The sequence below is a fragment of the Odocoileus virginianus genome, chromosome 12, assembly GCF_023699985.2.
Source record: "Odocoileus virginianus isolate 20LAN1187 ecotype Illinois chromosome 12, Ovbor_1.2, whole genome shotgun sequence".
Classification (NCBI taxonomy): Eukaryota; Metazoa; Chordata; class Mammalia; order Artiodactyla; family Cervidae; genus Odocoileus; species Odocoileus virginianus.
Genome location: NC_069685.1, coordinates 58,314,590 through 58,341,093, shown reverse-complemented (window position 1 = coordinate 58,341,093; position 26,504 = coordinate 58,314,590). Strand labels below are relative to the sequence as shown.

Below are 26,504 nucleotides of genomic sequence, written 5' to 3'. Positions count from 1 at the left end.
ATGTCACTTTGTAACATGAACTCAGCTCCCAAGAAATAATTTCCTCTTAAACTGTTCTGGTTTGTTGTATCCCTTTCATAAGTCTCCATAAAAAACATTAATTCAGAATAAGTATTAAATGTTTTTGAACAAATAAATCAATCTGGCCAAGCCGACCTGGTCAATCTTTAATGAGAGGACTTCCCTGGTTGTCCAGGGGTCCCAGCCAATGCCGGGAACACCAGTTCAATTCCTGGTCCAAGAACTAAGATCACACACGCTGCAGAGCAACCAAGCCCTCACGCCATAACGACTGCAGTCTGCACATCCTGGAGCCCATGCTCCACAGCCAGAGAAGCCAGCACAATGAGAAGCCCGAGCGCCGCAGGTAGAGTAGCCGCTGCTCGCCGCAGCCAGAGAAAGCCCACGCAGCAACCAAGACCCAGCACAGCCATAAATCAATAGTTTAAAAAAATTTTCATGAATGATGGATGAAGGCTCAAAAACCTATAAAATCTTAAAAGGATAGAGATTCCCTTCCCAGTTGCTGAAAAAGGTTTTAGAACTGACTCTGAAAGGCTCCTGAGCTGGCCCTGTAATGACTTCCTGAAGAACTGTCCGGCCCTTCCTTCCCAGCCAATCAAATGGCGATCTGATTCCCTAGTGAGAAACGTGCAGGCAGCTCCACCACCACCTGAATTCTCACCTTCACATACATCCTGAGAGCTCCTGTGACTAGCTCTTTCCCAAGTTTTTGGCATCTCTCTCCTTGGGTCTCTCCCCTGCCCCCTCTACCCGCCGGCACCCTTGGTTCCACCTCTCCTCCTTCCTCTCCCTTCCTCTGCTGGTAGCGTGTACTTTGTACTTCCTGGTGAGGCACGAGGTCTGGACCAGTCTCAGGGTCCTCATGCCCCTGGAGGAGGGCACAGCAACCTTCCAGTATTGCTCCCACAATACTCCAGTGTTCTGGCCTGGAGAATCCCCATGGACAGAGGAGCCTGGCGGGCGACAGCCCACGGGGTTTCGAAGAGTCAGACACGACTGAGCGACTAAGCACAGCACAAGGTGCCCATGAGAAGCAACTAAGACACAACCTAGTGAAATAACTCCATATGCTGCTCTAGCTGAGCCTTTCCCAGAGGCCTAAGCACCAAACACTAACCATTTGGACAAGGGCATGGATAAAGACAGATTTCTCCTGAGAACATCTGTGCTCAGGGATGCGATCAGAGTAGTTCTTTTTTCCTCTAATACGAGTAACAACTCGTTTTATTTTCAATACATAAGAAGGCACGAGGTATAAAAGTAAATCCAGCTCTTAATTTTCAAAAGTAAGTGGCTTTAAAGACCAGGGCATTAACAACATTGCTGCATTTGTTAAAAGGTGTGCTCATATTTAAGTTAGATTTCCACCTACTCAGCTCTCATACTCCTTCTTTGCATTGATTTTACAACCTTGACTTTGGTTAATTAATACTTCTATGACACCACACTATAAAGGTACAAATAAAGAACTCCTATTTAATGTAGAAATAAAGAGAACACATTTTATATATACAGCTACACATACCTCCTTTCATATTTAAGTAATAAGAAATGTGCATTCACAATGAAAATCATTTGCTCTAGAGATTTTCCGTAAGCTTTCAGTTTAAAGATGGCACCATTTGGACTTCCCTGGTGGTCCAGTGGTTAAGAATCCACCTGCCAATTCAGAGTACATGGGTTCAATCCCTGGTCCAGAAGATTACACATGCCATGGAGCAACTAAGCCCGAATGTCATGACTACTGAGCCCACGGGTTGCAACTACTGAAGCCTGCACACCTAGAGCCCATGCTCCACAAGAGAAACCTGCACACTGCAGCTAGAGAGGAGCCCCTGCTCGCTGAAACTAGAGAAAGTCCAGGCACAGCAACCAAGACCCAGGGAAGCCAAAAATAAATTAATTTAAAAAAAAGAAAAGAAAAATGGCAAATGTATTTTTTTTTTAAAAGATGGCACCATTTAATAGCTGAACTAAATACATTAACATAATTTTACCAGTGACAGGCTTTCTCTAGGTAAAAGAATCACAGACTTGTAGCGCTATAAGGAACATCAAATCATTAAGCAAACTCTTAGATTTTAAAAATGAGAAGACTCCCAAGTTTGCCAAAAGCTCACAGATAGCCAGTGACAAGCAAGGGTCTTTGCTCTTGACGCCTAGTTCACCACAGCTGAAATTCTTAAGAGGTGAAAAACACTTCATTTACTGGTATCAATACCAAAGGCAACAAAAATGAGATTTACTCTTACCATATATATGTTGACATCAAACAGAAGCTCTGTTTTAACTTTTAGTGTTTTATACCATAAATTCTTTTTTTCTAATACCATAAGTTCTTAACTCATGACTCACCCTGCTGAGTTGGTCCAATAACCTTTGGTTCTGTTCTGATAACTCCTGGACGGCCCGTGTTTTCTCTCGATCTGCTTCCCGTAGATGAACCTGCTGCCTCTCCAACTCATCCTGAAGCTGCTTCACATCACTCTCCAGCTCAGACACACGCCCTTCCCACTCGCCTTCTCGGTTCTCAAATCGTCTTCTTAGTTCGTGTTTCTCTTGTTCTAAGTGCTGGGTGAAAATGAAGAGAATTTTTAAACTGTCAAAAATTACAGAGTCATTCATTTTTTTTCTCTTTTCATACACTTCTAACTTTTCTTTTTCCTAGTCAGTCAGCACAACAAAACACTCTGCCCAATAGGACAAGTTGCCCATTTCACAGCTGCAAAAATATCCCTTTCTGCCAGAGTAAGGAAGGCTAACTTCACAAAGAGAACCCCATTCCTACTGAAATACTTAATGTTATTATGTTTATTCCTGTCCTTGGGCATGGGGGTTCTAGACTTAGGAACTCACCTGAAATTTAGGAAGTCGTCTATTAATCGGTGAAATATACATTTAAGCAACTTAAAACAAGCCCTTAAGAAAGCTTCTTTTGCTGTCATCTGTTATGCTTGGCATAATACCAGGCACTTAGAATTTTCAGAGACAGAAGTCCTCCAGATCAACTACCTCTTCTTAAAATGAAGCAACAGAAGAGATTCTGCAACCAGCATAAGGTCTGTTCTAGCAAATGGGAGAGCTGGGATTGGGGTCTCCCTCACTTGACTGTTTAATGTTCTAAATCACAACTCAATAAACATTTGCTGCTATATAAAGCACTGCATTTCAAAATCATTAAGGCAAGTTCAGGCCTACATTTATTAAATTATAGCCTACGGTCCTTGCACACTTATTTCTGATTCATTCATTCTTGAGTGCCTGTTATAGGTTAGCCACTGAAATAATGTTGAACAAAAGAGACTTGGTTTTTCCCTTTATGGAGTTTCCACTCTAGTGAGAGGTTGATAAAAGTATTATGTTGTACAGTGTGACAAATGGTATACAGGAAAAGTACAGATGGTTTGAAGGAGCAACAAAAGAAAAGAGTTCTTTTTTGGATTGAAGGAAATAAGAACATCTTTTTGTTTCTGTAAGATAAATACGAATGCCTCTTCTCAGAGTCAAGTATGTTTTCCTACTTAAAAAGCAGAGGATGAGGACTTCACTGGTGGTCCAGTGGTTAAGAATCCACCTTGCGATACAGGCAGATGTGGGTTCAATCCCTGGTCCAGGAACTAAGATCCCACATGCCTCGGAGTGGAGCAACTAAGTCTCTGTGACACACTAACTAAGCTGTCCCACAACCAGAGGCCACGCAACATAACACAACACAGCATAGCGCAGCACAACACAGCAAAACACAACACAGCACAGCACAACATAATACAACAGAGCACAGCACAGCAAAACACAACACAACACAGCACAGCACAACACAACACAGCACAGCACAACACAACACAGCACAGCACAACATAACACAACACAACACAGCACAGCACAGCGCAGCAAAACACAACACAACACAGCACAGCACAACACAACACAGCACAACACAACGCAGCACAACACAACATAACACGACACAGCACAACACAGCGCAGTACAGCGCAGCACAACACAGCACAGCACAACACAGCGCAGCACAGCGCAGCACAACACAACGCAAGGCAGCACAGCACAGCACAACACAACACAACACAGCGCAGCACAACACAACACAACATAGCACAACATAGCACAGCACAGCGCAGCACAGGACCCCGCCTGCTGCAACTAAGGCTCGACGAAGCCAGACAAATAAATAGATTTAAAAAATAAACAACAAAAAAAGCACACCAAGTACAAGAAAACCAAGTAAATACCTCAGAGTGTGAGAGATGCATGTGAGAAGTAAAGCAATGGTCCTCAGCTTTTGCTGTCAGAAAATCTCTGGTATAATTGTTCAAAATACATCCACCTAAACACTGATTCCAGACTGTGAATCAGTAAAGAATGGGATGAGGCCTAGGAAGGCATCTGTCTATCTACCCACTAATCTATTTAGGTTCTATTGGAAATTCTGATGCACTAAAGGTTGACTATCAAGCACTGAGACTGTTTCAACAAGCTAAGATGGGCATTTGCATCTTTTCCTTCAACGTACTCAGACATCTTTTCACCTTGTGAATCTACACTCTTATTCTATCCAAGTTCTCACCTTTCATATGTTTTTTAGGATGCCTCTTTTGGAAAGCCTTAAGGGGCAGTGTATAGTTATACAAGAAAATCAGTCTCATTATTTCACATCTGAGTTGTGCCTAAAAAAAGATTTTTCTCTCAAGGGAGGGACTTGTACTTCTCAGCATGAAAATTTTCTGCTCTGTGCTTCCCTCATTTTGCTAAACTTCCAAAAATGAGGATGTTTTAGTCACTATACAAACTTCAGAAAGATGAGATGCAGAAGTAAATGGTAATTACAATTCTAAAATTGTGATACTTGGATTTATTGAGTTTTTCAAAAATGGAAAAGACTGAGCAGAAGGCAACAGCAAGAACTCAGTAATCACAGTATTACTGAGAGGCCAGATAAATTAGGCTTGTGTTCTAAAAGAACAGAGAGACTTAAAAATATTCAGCAAACAGCTGTTAGTGAACAGCCCAACTAAGCGACTAAAACAATCTAATCCACGTGCAGGGAGTGAGGCAGGGTTGAGGACAAGTGGTGCTGATCAATCTATTCTGTCCTTACATTTCTTCCTAATTCAGGTTTCCCAACACTCTGGGGGAAAAAATCAAGACCTTCCTATTAATGAACATACAGAACTTAGCCTTCTGTCTATTCTGAGAAAAGAAAGATTTCTCCTAGAATTACATTTTCAGTGAAGTGCTAAATTAACCAGTAAACTCTAGGAAGAATATCAGAAAGTGTAGTGGTCAGGTTCTGTCCATGCTATTCCCTGCTTCTTGGGGTTAAACTGTAGTTTAAAAGGTAATATCTACACCTGAAACTAATATAATGCTGTATGTCAGTTATACCTCAATAAGAAAAAAGCTAATGTCAAAACTGTCAAGGTCATCAAAAACAAGAGAAGTCTAAGAAACTGATACAGACAAAAAGAGACTAGGAAAATACAGAAACTAAATGTAAGGGTAACATGAAACAGAACAAGACATTTGGCAAAGGCTAAAAAAACCTACATGCTCAGTGTGTCTGACTCTTTGCGACCCCACGGACTATACAGTTCATGGAATTCTCTAGGCCAGAATACTGGAGTGGGTAGCCTTTCTCTTCTCCAGGGGATCTTCCCAACCCAGGGATCGAACCCAGGTCTCCCACATGGCAGGCAGATTCTTTACCAGCTGAGCCACAAGAGAAGCCCAAAGAAATCTAATTAAACTAAATGAAAAAGTTAAAGTGTTAGTCGTTCAGTCGTTTTGGACTCTTTGCAAGCCCAGGGACTGTACCTGCCAGGCTCCCGTGTCCATGGAAATCTCCAGGCAAGAATACTGGGCTGGGTAGCCATTCCCTTCTCCAGGGGATCTTCCCGACCCAGGGATGGAACCCAGGTTTCCTGCATTGTTGGCAGAGTCTTCACCATCTGAGCCACCAAAACAGCCTCATAGCTAATAATAATGTATTAGTATTGGTTTACTAATTATGGCAAGTACTGGGGCAGGGCATATGGAAACTCTGTCCTATCTTTCCAACTTTTCTGTAAATCTAAAACCATTCTAAAAACAGTTTATTTAAAACTCTGAAGAAGTATCATTAGCTCACCTAAAATTGGTTGTTACAGAAATGGACTTCTGCCATGAACCAAAAAAGCATATTATTCTCGTAAGTCCAGGATATGGTTCTTGAACAATACAAAGAAAAAAAATACGATTTAAGTGGATCAAGCACTGAATGCAAATAAGGACTCCTGCATTTGCTTATCTAAATCTACTACCCAATTATGTAATCATTTTCACCTTACTTTTTAAAAAAAAAAGTTTAACAAGAACATTTCTTCTTTTTTTGGGGGGGGGGGCCCATATAGAACAGTATGTGAAACTTCCCCAACCAGGGATCAAACCCGGAACCCTGCGTTGGCAGACAGATTCTTAACCACTGGGCCACCAGGGAAGTCCCACCATACTTGTTTTGCCTCTTAAAAAAATTTTAAAAAGTAGTGCTAGAACCATTAGAATTGGCCTAGGGAAGAGGGAAGAAAATGTAACCTAGGGAAGAGACTACCTCTGCATTAAGAGAGAATTCACTCTCACCTGGAATGGGGGAAGAAAAAGAATCCTGAACTTTAAAAACTAATTTTTAAAAAACTAAATAAAGATTAAATCTCTGAAGAAAAAAGTGTATACATTTAAGTTAGTGCCTTAGATCATAGCATACATAACATAAAATTTATCACCTTATTCATTTTTAAGTGTAATGTTAGTTCAGTAGCCCTAAGTCCATTCATACTGTTGTGCAACCAACATCCAGAAATTAAAAATAAACCTTTAACACTTGAATTCATATGCTGACCTGAGAGGAGTGAAGATTTTTAAAAATATGTTAGTAAGAGTTTTAAACTATCTTAATGTTGTCTATCAACTCATAGCAAAAAGTAAAATGTAATTTATTCTTCTACAATATGACCTTTCTTGTTATAGAATTTGAAAATCTTATTCCTTTGGTGAAGACATGTATAAAGGTTCCAAGTGGAACCCAGGATGTGCTTAACTACATATTCAGGATTACCCTTGAAAACTATCACTCATGAAACCAACTGATATGATGTTCCTTTCAAGACAGCTGTCTCTTTAATCAAGTCTCTCACTGAAGGGATTTCAAATCACAAGCATACATGTCTGCAGTAGTACTTCTATTTAGAGTCTGTAATCTAATCTCTTTTTCAAAAAAAGACACCCTTTTAGTCTGAGACATCTACTTCAAGTGGAAATCAAACAATTCAATTCACTGGGTTGCTTTTTGGCAATCTATATATAGGTTTCACAAACCACTTTTCAGAGAGGTATCTCAGGAGTTCATCGACTGGCAGACCTAGTTAACAGGCCAACTTAAGTACAGGGCACTCACTGGTTTCCTTTTTTTCCTCTCTTACTTATTTTTGATATGTCGCTGGACTACAGACATACTTACTAGAGAAAAGTTTCTGAATTTACACTCTGACCATTTGACCAGTAGCAGTGATATGGAACCAGACAACGGTCAATTTCAAACTTTATTCAGGGCTGTACTATTCTCTTGTAACAAGAATAAAAAGAACTCATTGCCACCAAACTGGGAGACAATATTAAATGCACAGACAGAAAAAGATAAGCTCAACGCCACTGCCACAGATGCACCTCCCCATCTTCACTTAAGAAAAAAAGACTCTAAAAATTTATTTAGAAGTGGTAGCCACTTGTATCAGTTTCAAGGCCCTTTTCTAGTTAAGGGCAAGAAAAGAGAAGCAAAACACTTTGGTCCAGAGAATTGGCAGAAATCTTACAGATATTTTAACGGGTATGTATAACAATGGTTAAAGTTATATGGTTCTCACAAGTTGTGTTTGGCCATCTAACTGCATGTGTGAGACCCAGAAGAGAAACAAAAGCACTGTTTAAATATACTGAAGTCCAAATCAAATCACAACCAACTGTCACATGTTGAGCCCAGGCTCACCTGATTTCTGCAGTGGAACCATATTTCCTAATCCGTGAGTATTTGAAGGCTATATAAAGCTCCTTTAGGGGCACTTGTTTCCCACCATTCTGAGCTGAGGGGAAGTTAAGACAAGGGCATGTGGAAGCCCTTAACGCCAAAGCTAAAAAGCTTTAAGCTAACACCCTGATTAGCGATTAACTACCTCTCTGAAAGCCTGGAGCATATTTTAAACGCTTCCCGACTCTGTAATTCCTGTGTGCAGACATCACCTCAGTGCTATATAAACTAGTTATACTGTAACCTCTATTTTGGATGCTGTGTACAGTACCTGTGTAGAACGACCCACAGCGTCTGGGGCCGTGCATGGACCCCTTTGCTGTGAGCAGGGTAGGAAAGCCAGGTGTGTTCAAGAATACCCTCGTCTGATAACCTCAAACCCTCCATGCTACCCACCTCCCAGGTGGTTTTCTGTTAAGACAGGATAGGCAAGAAAGGAGTGGGGTGAGGTGGGTGAGTGCCTGGCTCCCGAAGCTACCCAGGGCCGGCGGGCGGGTACCTGGGCTCCCCCCACCCCCGCTTCCCACCTATCCCAGGAGGGACGTCCTCACCTCCAGCTTATCTGTTAGTTCCTTGTGCATCTGTTCGTACTGCCGGCTCATGTCCTGATTTCTCTCGAGCAATGCCTTGCCCAGTCGGGCCGCCAAGACCAGATCCTTCTCCTTCTGCCGGATCACTGACAGCAGCTCGGGATCCTGGGCGGGCGGCGGCTGCAGTCCGGCCGCCTCGGCTGGAGGCCCGGGCTCGGCCTGAGGATGCTCCCCGGGCTCGGACGGCCGTTCCCCAGCCGCCAGCAGCGCCAGCTCCTCCTCTAACGCCAGTTCCAACTCCCCGGGGCCCCCGGGGAAGGAGATGAGGGCAGCGGCGGTGGCGGCGGCTGGATTCCCGACTGCGTCCGCGGCCGCGGCGGGCAGCTCCATGCAGCAGGCGCTGTCCGGCTCGGCGGGTGCTGAAGCGCGGCCGGCCAAGCCCAGGCAGAAGGCGGACAAGGCCCGCGCGCGCCGAGCCCGCAGCGGTGCGGCCCGGCCGGCGCGCGCCAGGCTGCAGGGGGGAGGGGCCCCGCCGCGCCGCCCCGCGCCCCGCGCCTCGCCTCACGCCGCGGCACGCGCCCCTCGGGTCTCCGCAAGCCCTGGGCGCGGCGCGCGCCGGTCCGCCCCTCCCCCGCGCCGGCGGCACGCGCCCCCTCCCCCCGCCCCCGGGCTCAGCTGCTCGGCGCGCGCCGGGGAGGAGGAGGACGGGGGGTGGCAAAGGGAAGGCTGAGGGAGGGAAGACTGCAGGGACGCGAAGCGGGAGGGGAGGTTGCGGGGAGGAAAGCCGCTGCCGGGTTTTCAGCCACCCTGTTGCTGCTGCTCCCGCTGCCGCCGCCGGCCGGGCAGCGCCTCACGGGGCGGGCTGCGCTCCGCTGTCGCTGCGACGCTCGCTGCTGCTGCCGGCGGCCGCTCTCTGCAGCCGCGCTCCCTGTCCTTCGGCTCGGCGGCAGCCCCAGCAGCAGCAGCGGCGGCGACGGCGGCTGCTGCAGGCGCCGAGGCGGCGGCTCCACATCGCGCGCCGCGCGGCCGGGCGAGCTCCTTCCTGACTGCCTCAGCTCCCTCCCGTTCCACCGGGCCGGCGGCGCCGCGCCCCGCCCCGGGCTTCCGGCCGCGCCCCCTCTCCCCGCCCCTAGCCGGCGCCTGACGCGCACGGGCACCTGTTCGCCGCGCCCGCGCGCGATTCGCCGGTTCGTGGGTCTCCTCAGCGGCGCCCAGGTGGCGCCGGCAGCCTTAACCCCTGCGCTGCCTCACGCCCGTGGCAGGCTGCATGCGCAGCCCGCGAAGACGGCCGGCTCATCCCTAACGGTCCGGGCGGCTCCTCGGCGTGGCCACGCCCCCGGCCTCGCGTCCACCTCGCGGTGTGGCTCCGCCCCCGGCACGCTCACCTCGGGGTGTGGCCTCGTGCGCACCTCCGAGCACGGCCCCGCCCCCAGCCTCGTTCTCACCTAGAGGCCGGGCCCCGCCCTCGACCTCTCTCGGGATTCTGGACTGGGGAGCTTCTCTGGGTGCGATAGGTCTCAGTCTTAGGTGGTAGGTCTCCAAAGGGGACTGAGGACGTTTCTGCAAGATGGGTGGCTAAGCCCGACGGAGACTTGCAGCCACGGACTGTGGGTCTGAGCCCCCGCGAGAGCTAAGCAGTCAGGAGAGGGAGCCCTAGAAAGCAGTAGAAGGGACGACTTCAGAAATCCAGGATCTCAGGGATGATGACTCAGGGATATAAGGAACTAGAAGCCTCAGAGATCAGCAGCCCCGAAAGAAAAGGGTGCTGTTGAGAAATAACGGGGAAAAAAGCTCACAAATGGGCATGTGAAGCAAAGACCCTCCCTAATAACTTCCGTTTATTAGCCTCTTAGTGTGTGCCATGTCTTGTGCTTTATACGCATTATCTTCGATAATCCTCACAAGAATCTTAAAAGTCAGCGCTGTCACTCTTCTCATTTTACAGAGAAGGAAACTGAGGCCCTGAGAGATACAGAATCAGATCTAGGCAGACTGACTCCAGGGTTCACGTATATACCATTATTCTTTACTTTCCTCACGTACAAGTCTTGAGGAAGGTAAGTAGTAATTTGTGACCAAGATGGCCTCGGTCAGTATCCACGGTTCTATCAGGAAAGCTTCCTGCAATGATCGAATCAAGGACTGAAGAGCCTAATGGGTGATTCCAGTCAGTTCTTGCTTTGACCTCATTGGTGATGCTCTGTCTCCTGTTTTCAGAAACAACCCCATCTGAGGCTAGAATTTGTCCTTGTTCTTTCTTCTTATGGACAACAATCCACTTTTGAGTTAGATCACAGTTTGATCCTTTTCATCACAGCGAGATGGTATATTTCAGGACACCAATTGGCTGAAATGAGTCAAATGGTTCCTCATGGCTTTTTCTCCTCATTAAAGTCAAAGCCTAAACAAAAGTCAGGTACATACATCACTTCCTACCTTCCAACTGAAGGTGTGAATCCTGAAGGTCCTGAGATTCGGGGATGACTCTGTTCTCTAGTTGACTGAGAAGGAGACAGACCATAGAGGGGTTCACACATCTTAGAACCAAGTTTTGAAAGTTGACGGTGGTATCATTCCAACAATGCATTGTTCTAGCACTTTTTATTATGCCCCCTTGAGCAGAAATCATGGGTCCATGGTGAGACCTAACTGCAAATCCCTTTTGTCTTTTTTGATCAGGAAAGAAGCTACTCGTGTAAATAGATTAGGGACACATATATCAAAAGTGAACAGAATCCTAATCAAAAGGGGTTTCAGCTATTTATTTTTCCTTGAAGCAGACTTGCAGCCTCTCCCTCCCCAGAGGTCTTTGTCTTGCCTTCCTTAAGCTCAGTGGTCCTACTCTATTAGACTTGCCTGTTATTGTGAGAATGAACTTTTACAATGCTAGCTCTCATTTCTGAAGCACCTTCCTCACAATGTTCCCCTGCCTAACCTGACTAGGAAGCAATCATTTTCTACTACAGCTTTGACTCTAAAGTACTATCTTCCTGTGAATAGTCAAAGGAGACCAGCCCAAGTTTGGAGAACTATTTAGAATAGTGGTTCTTACCCTTTTTGTTCTCAGAACCTCTTTACACTCTTAAAAATCATTGAAGATATCAAAAATCTTTAGTTTACATTGGCTTAAATATTGATATTTACTGTATTAAAATTAAAACTGAAAAAATTTTAATTCTGATTTTACTTATAATAAACCTATTAAATGTTAACATAATATAGTTAATAAAAGATATACATTCCCAAGTTTATTTTTTTAAGCTTTTTATTTTGTATTGGGGTATAGCCAATTAACAAACAATGTTGTGATAGTTTCAGGTGAACAGCAAAGGGACTCAGCCATTCATATGTGTGTATCCATTCTCACCCAAACTTCCCTCCCATCAAGGCAATTCCCAAATTTAAAAAATGAGCAAGAGGAATGGCATTATTTTTCATTTTTATAAAATCTCTTTAATGTTTGACTAACAGTAGAAAATGGATTTTTATATCTGCCTCTCCATTCAATGTAGTGATGTTTGTTTTAGTTGAAATATATGAAGAATTGCTCTTGGTTACTAAGCCTTGCATTTTTATCATTTTTATATTCCTTTATAATATATTTGCATCACTGTTGCTTTTGGTACCTGGATATTCTGGTGAACTTAGGTAAGACCAATCTTAACCTGCCATGGATGGATTTTCACATTAAAGTGCTGCCACATCCCTAAGAGCAAAGCATGAAATAGTCTTTCTTAGGAATCCTGATATTTCCAAATGTGATAACACTCATTAAATTTCCTCAAGTTATTTATTTTTATTAGCCTCCTGATCTGCAAAAACTGGAAAGTATAGAAGACAAAACATTCCAGAAAATTTGTTTTTGAAAAGTCAAGTGTGGAAGAAATATGAGGAACTGGCAAAACATGTGATAAAGCAGTTCTACACTTGGTATTTTCATTCAGCAATTATAAGTGTGTATGCATTTTTTTAAGTTTTATATTTTATTTATGAACTAGTAGTGAGAACATAAAATTCTCAAAAATTCCTAAAATGTTACCCAAAAGCTTTTTCTATTTTTTGGAGATGAATTGACTCAACATTTTGCAAAATGTGGTATGTGTACCTCTAGGGATTCTCAATGTGATTTTTTAAGGGAAAAACATTTAGTGGCTGATGCTCAGCAGCATCAGTCTTTAGCAGGTGCGATGCCCAGGCTGGTGTAGGAGTGAGCTTCCTCTGCTACCTGTCACTGTGCCCCAGCTCACCTTGCTGGGACCTCCCAGCCAGCCTGTCTCATTGCTAGGTTCTTATCTAGGCAGCCCCCTCACACTGTTTCCCTTCACCCTCCCAGGGTCCTCTCTGGGGCCTCAACCCCGCCTCACACTCCCTGTCCCCCCTTTCCCTCAGCTTGTTATTAGAAAGATTTCATAAACGTACAGCACTTAAAATGGCATCTGGCACGTGGTAGGCACAGTGTGGGTGCTTGATAGATAAATAATGCATAAAATAACTGAGCACAGAGAATTCCCTGGTAGTCCAGTGGTTAGGACTCCATGCTTCCACTGCAGGGAGTGTTGGTTCAGACCCCTATTTGGGGAACTAAGATCCTGCATGTTGTGTGGTGAGGCGAAAAAAAAAGTCTGTGTGCTTTTACATATATATATATTTACTTACGTGGCTGCGCCAAGTCTTTGTGGCATGAGGGATCTTTTAGTAGTGGCATGTGGAATCCAGTTCCCAGACTAGGGATTGAACCCTGGTTCCCTGCTCTGGGAGTGAGGAGTCTTAGCCACTGGACCACCAGGGAAGTCCCTGTATGCTTGTTATTATCACTACGAGATGGTGATTCTAAACAATGTCGGTGGCAACAACTCTCACCTCCCTCCTTGGCATCCCACTGACAGTATTTGACAAAACTGATCAAGGAACACTTCCTGACTTTGGCCCTTAAAGGACATAGGGGACTCCATGGGCAAAGATGAAAGGCAAGTAGAGAGAACCACTTCTCCAAAGACACAGGAGGCAGGAAGTTGTGTTGGAGAAGAACCAAGGAGGGAGAATGAAGTTGTAAAGGTAAAGACAGGCTGGCATTGACTTGCAGAAGAAGGAAAGATGCCATTTACTGAGTGCCTACTGTGAGAGGCCAAAGGGTTAGCTTAGGTTATCTTGCTTAAATTTTACAATCACCTTTCCAGATGGGTATTATCATCTCCATTTTATAGATGTGGAAACAGGTTCTGAGAGGGTCAGGGTCTTGCCCTGCAACTAGTAAAGGGCAGAGTTGGTATGTGAGCAGAGTTCAGATTGCTTATAAAACCTGTGGTCTTTCCACCTATGTAGCCTTGAATGCTAACCCCAAGACAACAGAGGGCTATTGGTGATTTTAAAATTGTGAAGTGACCTGAATAAAGCTGTAGCTCAGGAAGACCCACCTGGCGCTGGTGTTAAGGACGAGCTCGTGGTGGGAGCTGGGAACCAGCGAGAACAGTTAAGATGCAGCTGGAAGAGTCTACATGAAAGGGATGAAAGAAATAGGGAAATACAGAAGAGAAGTCAGAGAGGTTATAAAGAAAGAACTGCTAGGGGGGCTTCCCTGGTGGTTCAGTGGTAAAGAATCCACCTGCCAATGCAGGAGACACGGGTTCGATCCCTGGTGAGGAAAGACCCCACATGCTGCAGAACAACTAAGCCCATGTGCCACTGCTATTGAGCCTGGGCCCTAGAGCCCATGCTCCGTAACAGGGGAAGCCACCACAATGAGAAGCCTGCGCACTGCAGCTAGAGTAACCCACGGTGGCTGCAACTAGAGAAATGCCCACACAGCAGCAGAAACCCAGCACAGCCAGAAATAAATAAAGTCTAAAAAATAATAACAAAAAAGAACTGCTAGGATTGGGAGACTGATTGGAGATTAGGGAGTGTGAGTGTGGAAAAAGGAGGGTGCAGAAATGCCTCTGAGGTTACTGACTGGGGCAACAGAATGATGGTGCTATTGCCAAAAACAAGAAAGCCAGAAAAAAGAGAATCCCACAATCAGGCCCTTGGATTTGGCTGTGGCCGAGGACGTCTGGCCTGTACAGGGAAATAAGACAAGCATGTAGTCAGCATAAACACAGCAGTTGTAAGAGTGAGTTGTGGAGATGTTGGTCAGGAATTGTATCAGTGGGCTTGAAAATGAAGAGATTCCTCAACTGAAAGAAACCTTCTTAAAGAAAGCTACACTGGATGGAAGAGAAGGGCTAGAGTACTGGACAGGAGGAAAAGGCTTGTTCCCAGTGGTTGGAAAAGGATTAGTCAAGGCCAGGTGACAGGAAACAGCTCCATGCCTGTGGGAATGGAAGCGCCTCTCATTTACTGGACCACTATGGCCACAGGTGGAGAGACCCTCTTCCCCATCTTCCTCAGTTCCCATCTGGAAGCAAAGAGCACCGGACTTCTCTTCTCGACTGCCTACTCCACCCATTCAGCCCCAATCTAGTAAAGGAAAGGATTAGGGAGAGAAGCAGGCCTCCTGATGGATTTAGAAAATAATTGCACAGGAGAAAGCCGTATGCAGGTTTCATTATACATTTGCATTTAGAAAAACCAAGAATTTGCAAAGGCTTATATTCAAGAAGGCATATAAAATCACCCAATTAAAAGAAAAGAAGATGGCAAAGACTCAAAAACTGGTTACAGAATTTAAGTTAATTGAAGAAAAGCCAAGTAATACGTCAAAGGTATAAATCTGCATTTCCCTGGGGTCTCAGTTGAGTGATTCGGCTTTTTTTTAGTAAGTGGGTCAGAAAACTGCTAATCCTATAACGATTTTCTTCAGCGGCATTCGGCTGGTACATATGTTTCTTGCAGATCTTTAGAAAAAAAAAAAGTATGTTAAGATTGCTAAAGTTGTTGTTAACCCAATATAAATTTCCTTATTTATCCACCATGAACAGTGTATTTATTTTCTTGAAAGAAAGTCGGTCCTTTTAATTGGCAGGTAGTGACAGTGTTGTTTGTGGTTTTACTTTGAAGTGTTTTGTGTTGCACAACTCTACCATACTGCTGATATAGCGAGACTGTATCATAGTCTCAAACAGAATGACAGGCAACAAGACAAACCACTGCACTGCATGAAGATAGGTATAGAAGCTGATACACTGGTTTTGTGGAGACAGTGCAGGTTTAAAAACACAAGTCATGAGTCAGCATGAAAGAGGTTTTTTTTTTCAGTTCTGGTAAAATTCACATAACATAAAAATTACCATTTTGACCATGTTTAATTGTATAGTTCAAAAGCATTTAATACATCATAGTGCTGTGCAACCATCGTTACCGTCCAACCATAGAACTCTTTTCGTATTGCAAAACTGAAACTCTGTACCCATCAAAAACTAACTCCCCATTCCCTTCTCTCCTCAGCCTCTTGGGAACTGCCACTGCACCTTCTGTTTCTATGAATTTGACAATTCTAGGTAAGTCATACAAGTGGGGTCAGACAGGGTATGTCCCTTTCGTGAGCTCCTTCTTTCACTTTAGCATAATGTCCTCAAGGTTCATCCATGGGTAGCAAAGACCAAATAACATTCCATCATTTGTATATGCCACATTTTGTTTACCCCTTCCTTCATTAGTTGACAGATGGGTTGCTTCCACCTTTGGGCTCTTGTGAATAATTCTGCTATGGACATGAGTGTACAAACATCTCTTCAAGTTCCTGCTTTCATTTCTTTAGAGCATTATCCAGAAGTGGAATTGCCAGATCATATGGTAATCCTATTTTTAATTTTTTGAGGAACTGTCATACTGTTTTCCACATTGATGGGAGAGCTATTTTTAAGTCATCTGTCATTGAGATGTACTTATTCATTCTTTCACTCTCCTTTCAACAAATATTACTGAGGACTTTCCTCATATAATGATTGAGCCAGGCTCTGTGAAGTTTATAAACAAGACTTATCTGGTGGTATAAAAGAGATCTATGATATAAATATGGGGCTTTCCAGGTGGCTCAGTGGTAAAGAATCTGCCTGCCAAGCAGGAAACACAATTTCGATCCCTGGGTCTGGAAGATCCCCTAGTAAAGGAAATGGCAACCCAGTCCTGTATTCTTGCCTGGGAAATCCCATGGACAGAGAAGCCTGGCAAGCTACAGTCCATGGGGCCACAAAGAGACGGACACACAACTTAAGAGACTGAACAACAACAATATGAAATATATATACCAAATGTACCAAAATAGAGAGATATAGTGACTTCTAAGCCAGAGAAAGCCTTGAATTCAGGGTTTCAACACAATTTAAAAAAACATCCATCAGAAGAGAAGTTGGTCTATTTGAAAGCATAGAGAAAAGAGCATCACAGAAATAAATATGGAGAGTCCTATTCAAATATGGTTCAGCAATGGACTTAGAGTATTATTGAGTCATTGGCAAGACAGGCAGAGTGCGTCTCAAAAACCAAACCAAGGAATGCTCTTTTAGCTCATGCAGCTAATTCTCTTTGTTTTAGTTATATGCTCTTTAAGCTGTGATCTGATTGTAATCTGCTTTTTGTGCCTATATAGGGAGAGTGCTTTTAGGTATGTGAACCTCAGCATCGTGGTCTTTGAGAGCTTACATTTCTCATTGTAAATCAATAATTTGGCATCCTGGCTTTCAACGTTAGATTTAATAATCTGAATTAACGTGAGTCCAATTCTAAAATACAAACCTACTCTTGATGTGCTGGCAGAGGTCAGATTTCTGAGCCTTTTAGACAATAGACCAGGGACAGGTCATAGATGCCTCTGAACCCTGGTTTACCTACTTGAAAATGAAGTTTTAAAATGATGTTTATCCAATAGGTCAAGACACAGAAACAACCTAAATGTCCATCAACAGATGAATGGATAAAGAAGATGTGGTACATATATACAATGGAGTATTACTCAGCCATAAAAAGGAAACAATGCCATTTGCAACAACATAGATGGATCTAGAGGTTATCATACTAAGTGAAGTCAGTCAGACAGAGAAAGATACTATATGATATCACTTATATGTGGAATCTAAAATATAACACAAATGAACCTATCTATAAAATAGAAACAGACTCTCAGACATAGAGAACAGACCTACGGAGCTGCCCATGGGGAGAGGCAGTGGAAGAGGGATGGATTGGGAGTTTGGGATTAGCAGATGCAAGTCCCTATATATGAAATAGATAAACAGCAAGGTCCTACTGCATAGCATAGGGAATTCTATTCAATATCCCATGGTAAACTGAATCACTTTGCTGTACTGCAGAAATTAACATAATACTGTAAATCAACTATACTTCAATTAAAAAAAATAGTGCTTACATTGTGGAGTTGTTGATCAAATGTTGATCTTGTTATCGACGGGAAATTCTCCAAGGCATGACTACTGCATGAGTTTTCTCGGTAGACAAAGTCTGACCTCATGGAGCACATTTGTTTCTTTTCGGTTGGAATCTGCACAACTCGTATTCTCAAAGCACAAGCCAATTTGTGAAGGGTTTATTTGAATTATCTATTCTTACCTCTTCCTTTGGTGCCCCTCCCTCTGTTTCCATGCACCCCACACTCCCAGGATTTTGTGCTCTGGCAAGACAAAGCTAGCACCCCGACAGGCAGTATCCCACGCTCTGGCCGTCACATAACCCAACTTGCATGCTCATAAGGACTGGTCACTACAGCCAATATAAGAACTTGATTGATGCCGGTGAAGTCACAACTGATAATGACAATGTTTTAACATCCAAAGGAATGCTCTCAAATTGTAGAATTTAATTGACTGAAAATGGCCAATAGGGAAAAAAGAAAACTTTCAGTCGAATTAGGCATGTTCAGTGCCACCTCTCAAGTCTACAATTCTCTCCACTGTCCTTTTAAAGAATTCTGGGCCATTACTGCAAGAAGACTTTTGCTCTTGTGTGAATTCAAGGGGTTTTATGAGATTCATAGGACTGTGGGTGAGACCAGGGAAATTCGTGCACTAAATTAGGGGTTTTCAGGTGTGAGTGAGCTGCTGAATAGTAAGTATAAGGTAGTTTGGGGTAGGTACAGAAGAATAACATGAAATGGAGCTGGTCTGAGCCTAGGACATTCTTTCTTTTGGAGCAAACTAGGCTTGGTCCAACGGACCTCGAGCAAAGACATGGACTAGCCACCATTCACTTTGCTACTTTCTAATCATGAGTCAGCATTCGATGCTAAAGCTAGTGGATGGTTCAGAGAATCACAAAATATGGTTAAACGATTGGTAAATAGGACTTATTAAGAAAATGTGAGTGAAGAGAAGTATTTAACCAGAGATAGGTAATGAGATACATAATATTAATAACATACCCTGTGTTATTTTACTGAAGGTTGGTTGTTATCAGTCAAAGTTCTCCAGGAAAATAGAACCAATAATGTGTATATATATATATATATATATATATATATATATATATATAGAGAGAGAGAGAGAGAGAGAGAGAGACAGAGACAGAGAAACAGAGAGACAGAGAGAGAGAGAGAGACAGAGAGAGAGAGAGAGAAACATTATAGCAATTGGCTTACATGATTATGGTGGTTGAGAAATCCCACAATCTGTCTATATGCCTTCTGGAGAAGCAGGAAAGCTGGTGGTGCAATTGAGTCCAAGGTCAAAAGCTCAAGACAGGGGTGGGGGGTGGGATGGGGCTGCTAGTGTAAGTCTCATTCCAAGTCTGAAGACCTGAGAAACAGAAGCAAAAATGTTCAATGGCAGAAGATGAAAGTCCCAACTTAGAAACAAAACAAAACAAACAAATAGAGCCTTGCTCCGCCTTTTTATTCTGTTCAGGCTCTCAATGAATTAGAGAGGGCTAACTTTTGAGGCTGATTGTTCTTTGCAGAGGGCATTCTTGGGAGTGTCCAGCATAATTATCTGGTATTATTTCAAATGATGATTAAAAGTGAGGCTTTTGTGGTAGGGAGTGCTTTCTGTTATTTATCTTATTTATTTATTTTAAGCCTCTTTCCCAACCTCAGTGGTTCAGTTCTGCTTATTTTAGGAAGCCATTAATATATTCAGTATCAATTACCACTTGCACACAGCTCTGTGTGGGTGAGTTGCAGAGCTGAGAAATTCGTTAAGAAAATGAGTTCTGGTTGTTTAAGTTTACTTTTATCACTTTCTCATTTCAGCTGGCTACCTGGCGGGGGCGGGGGGCGGGGGGGAGGTGGTGAGAAAAGCTAAAAGACACCTGATGCCACTTTTAACTTTCAGCTTGAGTCATACAGATTGGATTTAACTTTAATGAAAATAGAGGAAATAAACTCTGAATGTATGTGTTCGTCCAAATGTATAGGTCTTAGCTAAGAAGCCTGAGTTATTTTTAAAAATCCATAAAGAATGCACTTTTCATGCTTGCTGTTTGAAATCTCAGGTATCATTTAGCCTAAAACACCCAGGCAAACAAAATGATGTACTGTTAGATTCTTGGCTGAATTTTTTTTAAACTCCACTCAACCTCCCCTCCCAGTGTCTACCTCTCCCTGGTCGGCCCCTGCTTTCCCCTCATCTTTACAAAGACACCCTCAACCACTTCAGCATGGTAATGAGCTGGCCCCCTGCCTGCCTCGTAACCTTATTTTCTTTCATCACAGAGGCTGTGTCTCAAAGTCCTGTTTGTGATTAACTAACCTTGGTGGTTAGGATAACAAAAGGTGAAACAGTTCAAGCAGCAAGTAGGAAATTTCCCTTACAGATGGTTTCTTTCCCTTTGGTGGAAAAACCAGAAGCTACTAGAAGGCATATACGACTCATTATGGGATCAGTAAGCCAGCATGGAATTGCATCATGTTTGCTTTGCATCTTTCCTCACTTCTTTTCTCTTTTTTTTCCAAATCGTCACCTCCTGCAGGCTTTTACCTCCTAAATAAAGTGTCAGCACTTTAACCCTTGTCTCAGTTTCTGTTTTCTAGAGGAACCAGGCTAAGTAAGTAGGACCAAGGAGAGGAATCTTTGATTAAGGTCCATAATATCAGGCCTCTAGGTGCTTAGGAGGAAGGCAGTAAGACTGTTGTTATGGTTGAGTCACTAAGTCACATCCGACTCTCTGGGGCCCCACTGGACTGTAGCCCACCAGGCTCCTCTGTCTATGACATTCTCCAGGCAAGAATACTGGAGTGGGCTGCCATTTCCTTCTCCAGGGGATCTTCCTGACGTGGGGCTTGAACCCACATTTCTTGTGTCTTCTGCATTGGCAGGTGGGTTCTTTACCACGGAGCCCCCTGGGAAGCTCTTGTAAGACTGTAGAAAACACCAAAAAGGAAGATGCTAAAGGCATATTTTCCTAACTTAACACTTCCATTGAAACCTTCCTTCACAACTGGAAGAAAAAAGGGAATGTGGCCTATTCAAATGTCACCGTGACACAGGGGTGATTAAGGCCAAAGGAATTCAGAACTTAAGGGCAGAAACTTTATAAAGCTTTCCTTCCTATAAGCTACAGTCTAGTTTTTCTCCCACCCATCCTCTATAGAGCACCTGCTATGTGTCAGGAACCCCACAAGGTGCTGAGGAAATAGCAGTGGAGAGACAGATAGTGATTCTGGTCCTCACGAAACTCACTTCAGCAGGGAAGACAGAAAGGACACATACAAGCGAAAAGTGCAGGATTAAAGGGGAGAATTTTTTAGGGGCTTTTAGTGTCAAGAAACAGATAGTCTCCTATTACCACAAGCATATGAATGGAAATGAGGAAGGCAGAAATCTCAAAGGCTGCCTCATGAGAACCCAGATAAAAGCACACAATTCAGCTTCCCTGCATGTGTGGAAACTGGATCTTGTTGGGTTTCTGAATGCCTAGATTGTAGGCAGGAACTGTAAGGCCATTCAGATCTAGTGCAGTGATCCCAGCTCTATTATTTCATGAATAAGTTACCATAACAAACAGACCCTGGGACTTCCCTGGTGGTCCAGTGGCTAAGACTCCATGCTCCCAATGCAGGGGGCCTGGAGTTCGATCCCTGGTCAGGGAACTAGATCCCACATGCTGCAACTAAGACTTTGCATAGCCACAACTAGAGATCCCACGTGCTGCAACTAAGGCCCAGTGCAGCCCAATAAATAAATATAAATAAATAAACATTCGAGCAAACAAACAGACCTCAAAATACAGAGGGCTAATCAAGTTAGACATTTCCTTCTTTCTCACGCTCTTGTCCACAGGTAGGAGTTGGTCCAAGATTAGGCGGCTCTGCTCCAGGAAGCTGAAAGGGGACCCCGGTTCCTTCTGTGTCGTTGCCCTGCTGTGCCGGGCGGGGACTGTGTCTACACGGTGCAGGCTGGATCTCCAGCACGGCGTCAGCATTTGACCCCGTGGGAAGGACGGAAGGGGAGGAACTGGGTGGGCAAGCTGCTGAAGTGGCCTACTTCACTTCCAGTCCATTCTGCTGACAAGAACTAGTCACCTGACCACTTCCAGTGCAAGGGAGGCAAAGAAACCATCTCTAGCTGGGCTAAAACCCCTGGGTTTGGGGGTGGGTACTGTTACTAAAAGGAAGAAAGGGAGAATAGAAACTGGATAAGATTGCCAGAAGTGGAGCATAATAATCCCAGTTAACTTTGAATTTCTGATAAACAACTGTTTTTAGTGTAAGTATGTCCCATTTGGGCATAGTCATTGTTTATCTGAAAATTATTTGTTGGGTATCTGCAATTCAAAGCTGGCAGTGTGTCTGTATTTTGTCTGTCAACGCTAACAGTGAGACACAAGGACTGTTGTCACTTTGTCACTGGTGTGGTCTTTTCGCATCGGTTACAAGTGAGCCATCAAGGCAACTCAGGTTCAAGGGGAGGGATTAGAACATCTCTTGATGAGGGAGTGACAAGGTTACATTGCAAAAGAGTGTGTGGTAGATACGATCGTAGCCATCTTCGGAAAACACAATTCACCTTACATGTTTTATATCATTTGAGCAAATCAAATGTCATCCCTCTTAAACATTAGTTTCATTTTTCGCTTGCACCAAGTCTCTTAAAAGTCATCTGACCCACCCTGGGCTCTCTCCCAGGAATCTGAACTCAGAAATAGAAAGCAAGGAAGCAGGAGACCAAGTGGTGGAACCAAGCGGTGTGCTCTTTCATGGCAGGGCTCTGGAGAAGTACATGAACTGCTATCGAATTCTCAAGACTCACCCTTGGGTTCTTCCTTTTATAAATTTCAATTGTTCAGCTCTTCCTTTGATGCCACAAAATACCTCCAGCATCCTTTCATTAACTTCCTTTTCTCTCTCATCCAGTTTTTCTTCTTTGGTTTACACTAACCACCGGACACTTCTGTTAATTGCCGTCAAAATTTTACAAGCAAGGGACTTCCCGGCTATCCAGTGGGACACTGGAAGACTCTGTGCTTCCAATGCAGGGAGCATAGGCTCAATCTCTGGTCAGGGAACTAAGATCCCTCCTGGAGCACAGTGTGGCCAAAAAAAGTTTTTTAAAAGTGAGACATTGCATACAGCCAAGTTTAACCTTAAAAGAGATAAAAGGACAGCAATTCTTTGGGAGGATGTCATTTCTTCTGAGGTGTCTATAAAAGATATCACTTTTGTCAGCAACAGGATTGAATACGTCACCATGATTTATATTTTACTGTTGTTGCTGTTTAAAGGAACTACCCACTGTTTGTGTTATAAATAAATAAGAGGCATAGATATATGGTAACAGCTATCACTTCAGCATTAGAAAAGTAGAATTTGAATCCATTTCCTCTACAGGACTGGCCAAGGAAAAACTGACCAGTGGAAACTTTATTTACTTTTCTCTCCAACATGATAAAGGAGGGGCGGGGGGAGGCAGTGGGGAGCAAGGAAAATGGAGAGAGAAGAAACAGTCCAGTCTACAAACTGAATAATCATATTGGGATATAGAAGCATCAAAAATGAGAAAATGCTAAGGAGATATTTCCAGGTAAAGGGTCCTGATATTCAGGGAACGGCCTCCCAGTCTTAGCTGGGAGGTTTACAAGAGGAAAAGAGAGAAACTAATAGGAGCATTTTGGATACGAAAGACTTAGAGGAACACTTTTTGATACCTTAGAGGTATGATATAGTGCAAGGAGAGAACAAGAGTGGTTGTGGATCTTTCTCTCTGGGGAGTTGCGAGAAAAGAGCAAATTGCTGGTATTCATTTGGGATGGACCGGGAGAGCTGATCAGAGCCTTCAGAGTCCTGTGAATCCTCCCTGGAGTTTCCTAGGGTTTTGCGCCCTCCTCATTTCAACTGCTCTCTTCACGTGTGTCTCAGCCCAGCACCTCCTCTCTGTGACCTCCCTTCTCTGCTCTCCTCGGCTCCCTGGAGAGGAAAGCTTCTGCAGACCGCTAGAATAACTTCTAATGTCTCTTGAAGTACAGGCCACAAGCTTCTGGATGCCTGGCGCCCTTCAGAAAAACTATTAAAGAATCACAACATGCTCAGAAGTGTGACCAACCTAACAATGTCACCCAAAACGTGCTAATCATGTGGAACAGTAGCAATCAGATTTGTGGCTGGCTCTCGTGAAATGGAAACGTGACACTTCAGCGGCTGCCAGGTGGTGCTTAAAGAAAACTAGGGCACTTCACCTTGAAAACTTTCAGGAAGTGCTGGGAAGCCATGTCCTGTTAAAAGGGAAATAAATGATTTAAAAAGCCCCGGCCTCTGAATGGGAGTGCTTTGGCCCCATGTTGAGTGATGTCATCTTCTACTGCTGTTGAGTACTTGGATTGGGGCTAGTGGGACGGTGGAACTGATATCATAATTTTAATTAAATTGTACTCCTTTCAAATGTGTACATTGAGGTCAAAGTCACATAACAAAAATTTAAACATTTAAAGATAAACAACTCCAAGTTGGGCTTCCCAGGTGGCCCTAGAGGTAAAGAACCCCCCTGCTAATGCAGGTTAGATATAAGAGCTGCGAGTTTGATCCCTGGGTTGGGAAGAGCCCTTGGAGGAGCCTGCAGCAACCCACTCCAGTGTTCTTGCCTGGAGAATTCCACGGACAGAGGAGCCTGGTGGGCCGCAGCCCATGGGGTCGCAGAGTCGGACACTTAGCACAGCACATGCTGTTGTGCGGCCACCTCCATCAAGTTTCAAAACAGTTCATCACCCCCACCAAAGACCTCATATCCTTTAAGCAAGTACTCATCACTCTCCCCTCCCCCCCAGGAGGAGTACCATTCGATGTTCTATTTCTATGGTTTAACCTACTCTGGACATTTCATATAAACAGAATCATACACTATGTGACCTTTTGTGTCTGGTTTCTTCTATTTAGCATAATGTTATCAATTTCCATGTTAGACTTTATTTTATTTTATTTTTAATTATTTGACTGCCCTGGGTCTTACTTGCAGCATGCGTGGCCTAGTTCCCTGATCGGGGATCAAACCCCAGGCCGCCTGCATTGGGAGTACAGAGTCTTAGCCACTGGACCACCAGGGAAGTCCCCATGTTAGATTTTAAAATTGATACTTGACTCCACTATTGGAAAACCTTTTAAATATGTTTGGAATTCCTTGGGTCTATGAATCTACTTTTTCAACTCTACATTTTTTATCTAACCACAGAGGAGTAGAGGCTTTACTGACAGTTCAGTGGTTAAGACTTCACCTTCCAAAGCTGGGGTGCAGGTCTGCTCCCTGGTGGGGGAGTGGAGATCCCACAAACCTCATAGCCAAAAAATCAGAACATAAACAACAGAAGTAGTATTGTAACAAACTCGGTAAAGACTTAAAAATGGTCCATATAAAAAAATGTTTTAAAAAATAAAATAAATACAGAACAATAACTTCTAATTCAAACTTATCATCTTGGGAATTTCTCGGTGGTCCAGCAGTTAGGACTGTGTGCTTTCAGTGCTGGGGCCCAGGTTCCATCCCTGGTCAGGGAATGAAGATCCCAGAAACCATAGAGTATGACCAAAAAAACAACAAATGTATCATCTCAATTGAGGTACGCTACAAAGTAAGAAAAAATGTAAAAGATCTTATTTATCTTTAAAAAATATTGATTAATAATGAAATAACACTGTTAGAAATATTAAGTTTAATAAAATGTATTGCTAAAGTTAATTTCAACTTTTTCTTATTCTTTCCATTGTGGCTACTAGAAAATTTAAAATTAGGCATGTGGGGAAAAAAATAATGCATGTGACTGACATTTATTTCTACTGGACAATATTGGTCTATCAAAAGATCTAATTCAAACTAGATACTAATTTAGAAAACTTTTTAACTACCTACTGTGAACATTTTTTTTTTTGGTCCACTCCTCAAGCAGCATGAGGGATCCTGGCTCCCCAGCCAGGGATCAAACCTGTGCCCCCTGCAGTGGAAGCACGGAGTCCCAACCACTGAACCTCCAGGGGAGTCCCCCACCATGAACTTTTATATATAATTTTGCTATCCTGTGAAAAAGTAGGTTAGAAACAGTGTTTGCAATTTTATTGACCTTTCCTTAGACTTCAGCCTGGACCAGAATTGGTTACCAGTTAAGCTGTGGAAATTCTATGAAGGTTTCCTCCTCTCCTGCCAATTACTGCTGCTCATATGAAGTTAGAATCACTGGGAAATGTCTTATGATACAATCACTAAAATATTTTAAGTGGGAAAAATAAGGGATGCTTTCTGGCCTCCCTGCTTTTTTAAGACATACATATTGATATACACTCTCAGTTTTTTTTTCACTCTCAGTTTTGAATGAACTAAAAGTATGCACTTTTCTGCTATTGAGAACAGAAAATAAGCACTTATTTATGTATATTCACTCATCAACATATCGAGTGGACACTATGTGCACTGTGTTTGCTGCTGCATGTTTAGGAACTAAAAACCAAACAAGATGCCTGTCCTTGAATGAAGCTTACATTCCAGTGAAAAAAGACAGAAACCAATGAATAAGAT

General features: G+C 43.5%; 1 protein-coding gene and 1 long non-coding RNA gene across 6 annotated transcripts in view; both read right to left on the bottom strand.

Moving 5' to 3' along the window:
• The window catches only part of BICDL1 (BICD family like cargo adaptor 1), a 78,179-nt gene extending 68,434 nt beyond the window's left edge, over positions 1 to 9,745 (bottom strand). For 2 of the 3 annotated variants that reach the window (XR_011490711.1, XM_070475388.1), the window contains exons 1-2: positions 8,647 to 9,744; positions 2,380 to 2,595 (exon numbers count right to left, since the gene is read on the bottom strand). Coding sequence is in view for 2 of the 3 variants with exons in the window: in XM_070475388.1 (XP_070331489.1) it covers positions 2,380 to 2,595; positions 8,647 to 9,015 (585 nt within the window). In the remaining variant the exon portion in view is untranslated. Of the gene's footprint in view, positions 1 to 2,379; positions 2,596 to 8,646 lie in introns of all 3 variants that reach the window. The other variant, XM_020904216.2, reaches the window with a different exon arrangement.
• A 5,413-nt stretch (positions 9,746 to 15,158) lies between these two features.
• The window catches only part of LOC110144273 (uncharacterized), a 63,366-nt gene continuing 52,020 nt past the window's right edge, over positions 15,159 to 26,504 (bottom strand). For all 3 annotated transcript variants that reach the window (XR_011490708.1, XR_011490707.1, XR_002315843.2), the window contains 2 exons: positions 17,930 to 19,310; positions 15,159 to 15,458 (listed from right to left, as the gene is read on the bottom strand). This is a non-coding gene — a long non-coding RNA (uncharacterized lncRNA). The remainder of the gene's footprint in view (positions 15,459 to 17,929; positions 19,311 to 26,504) is intronic.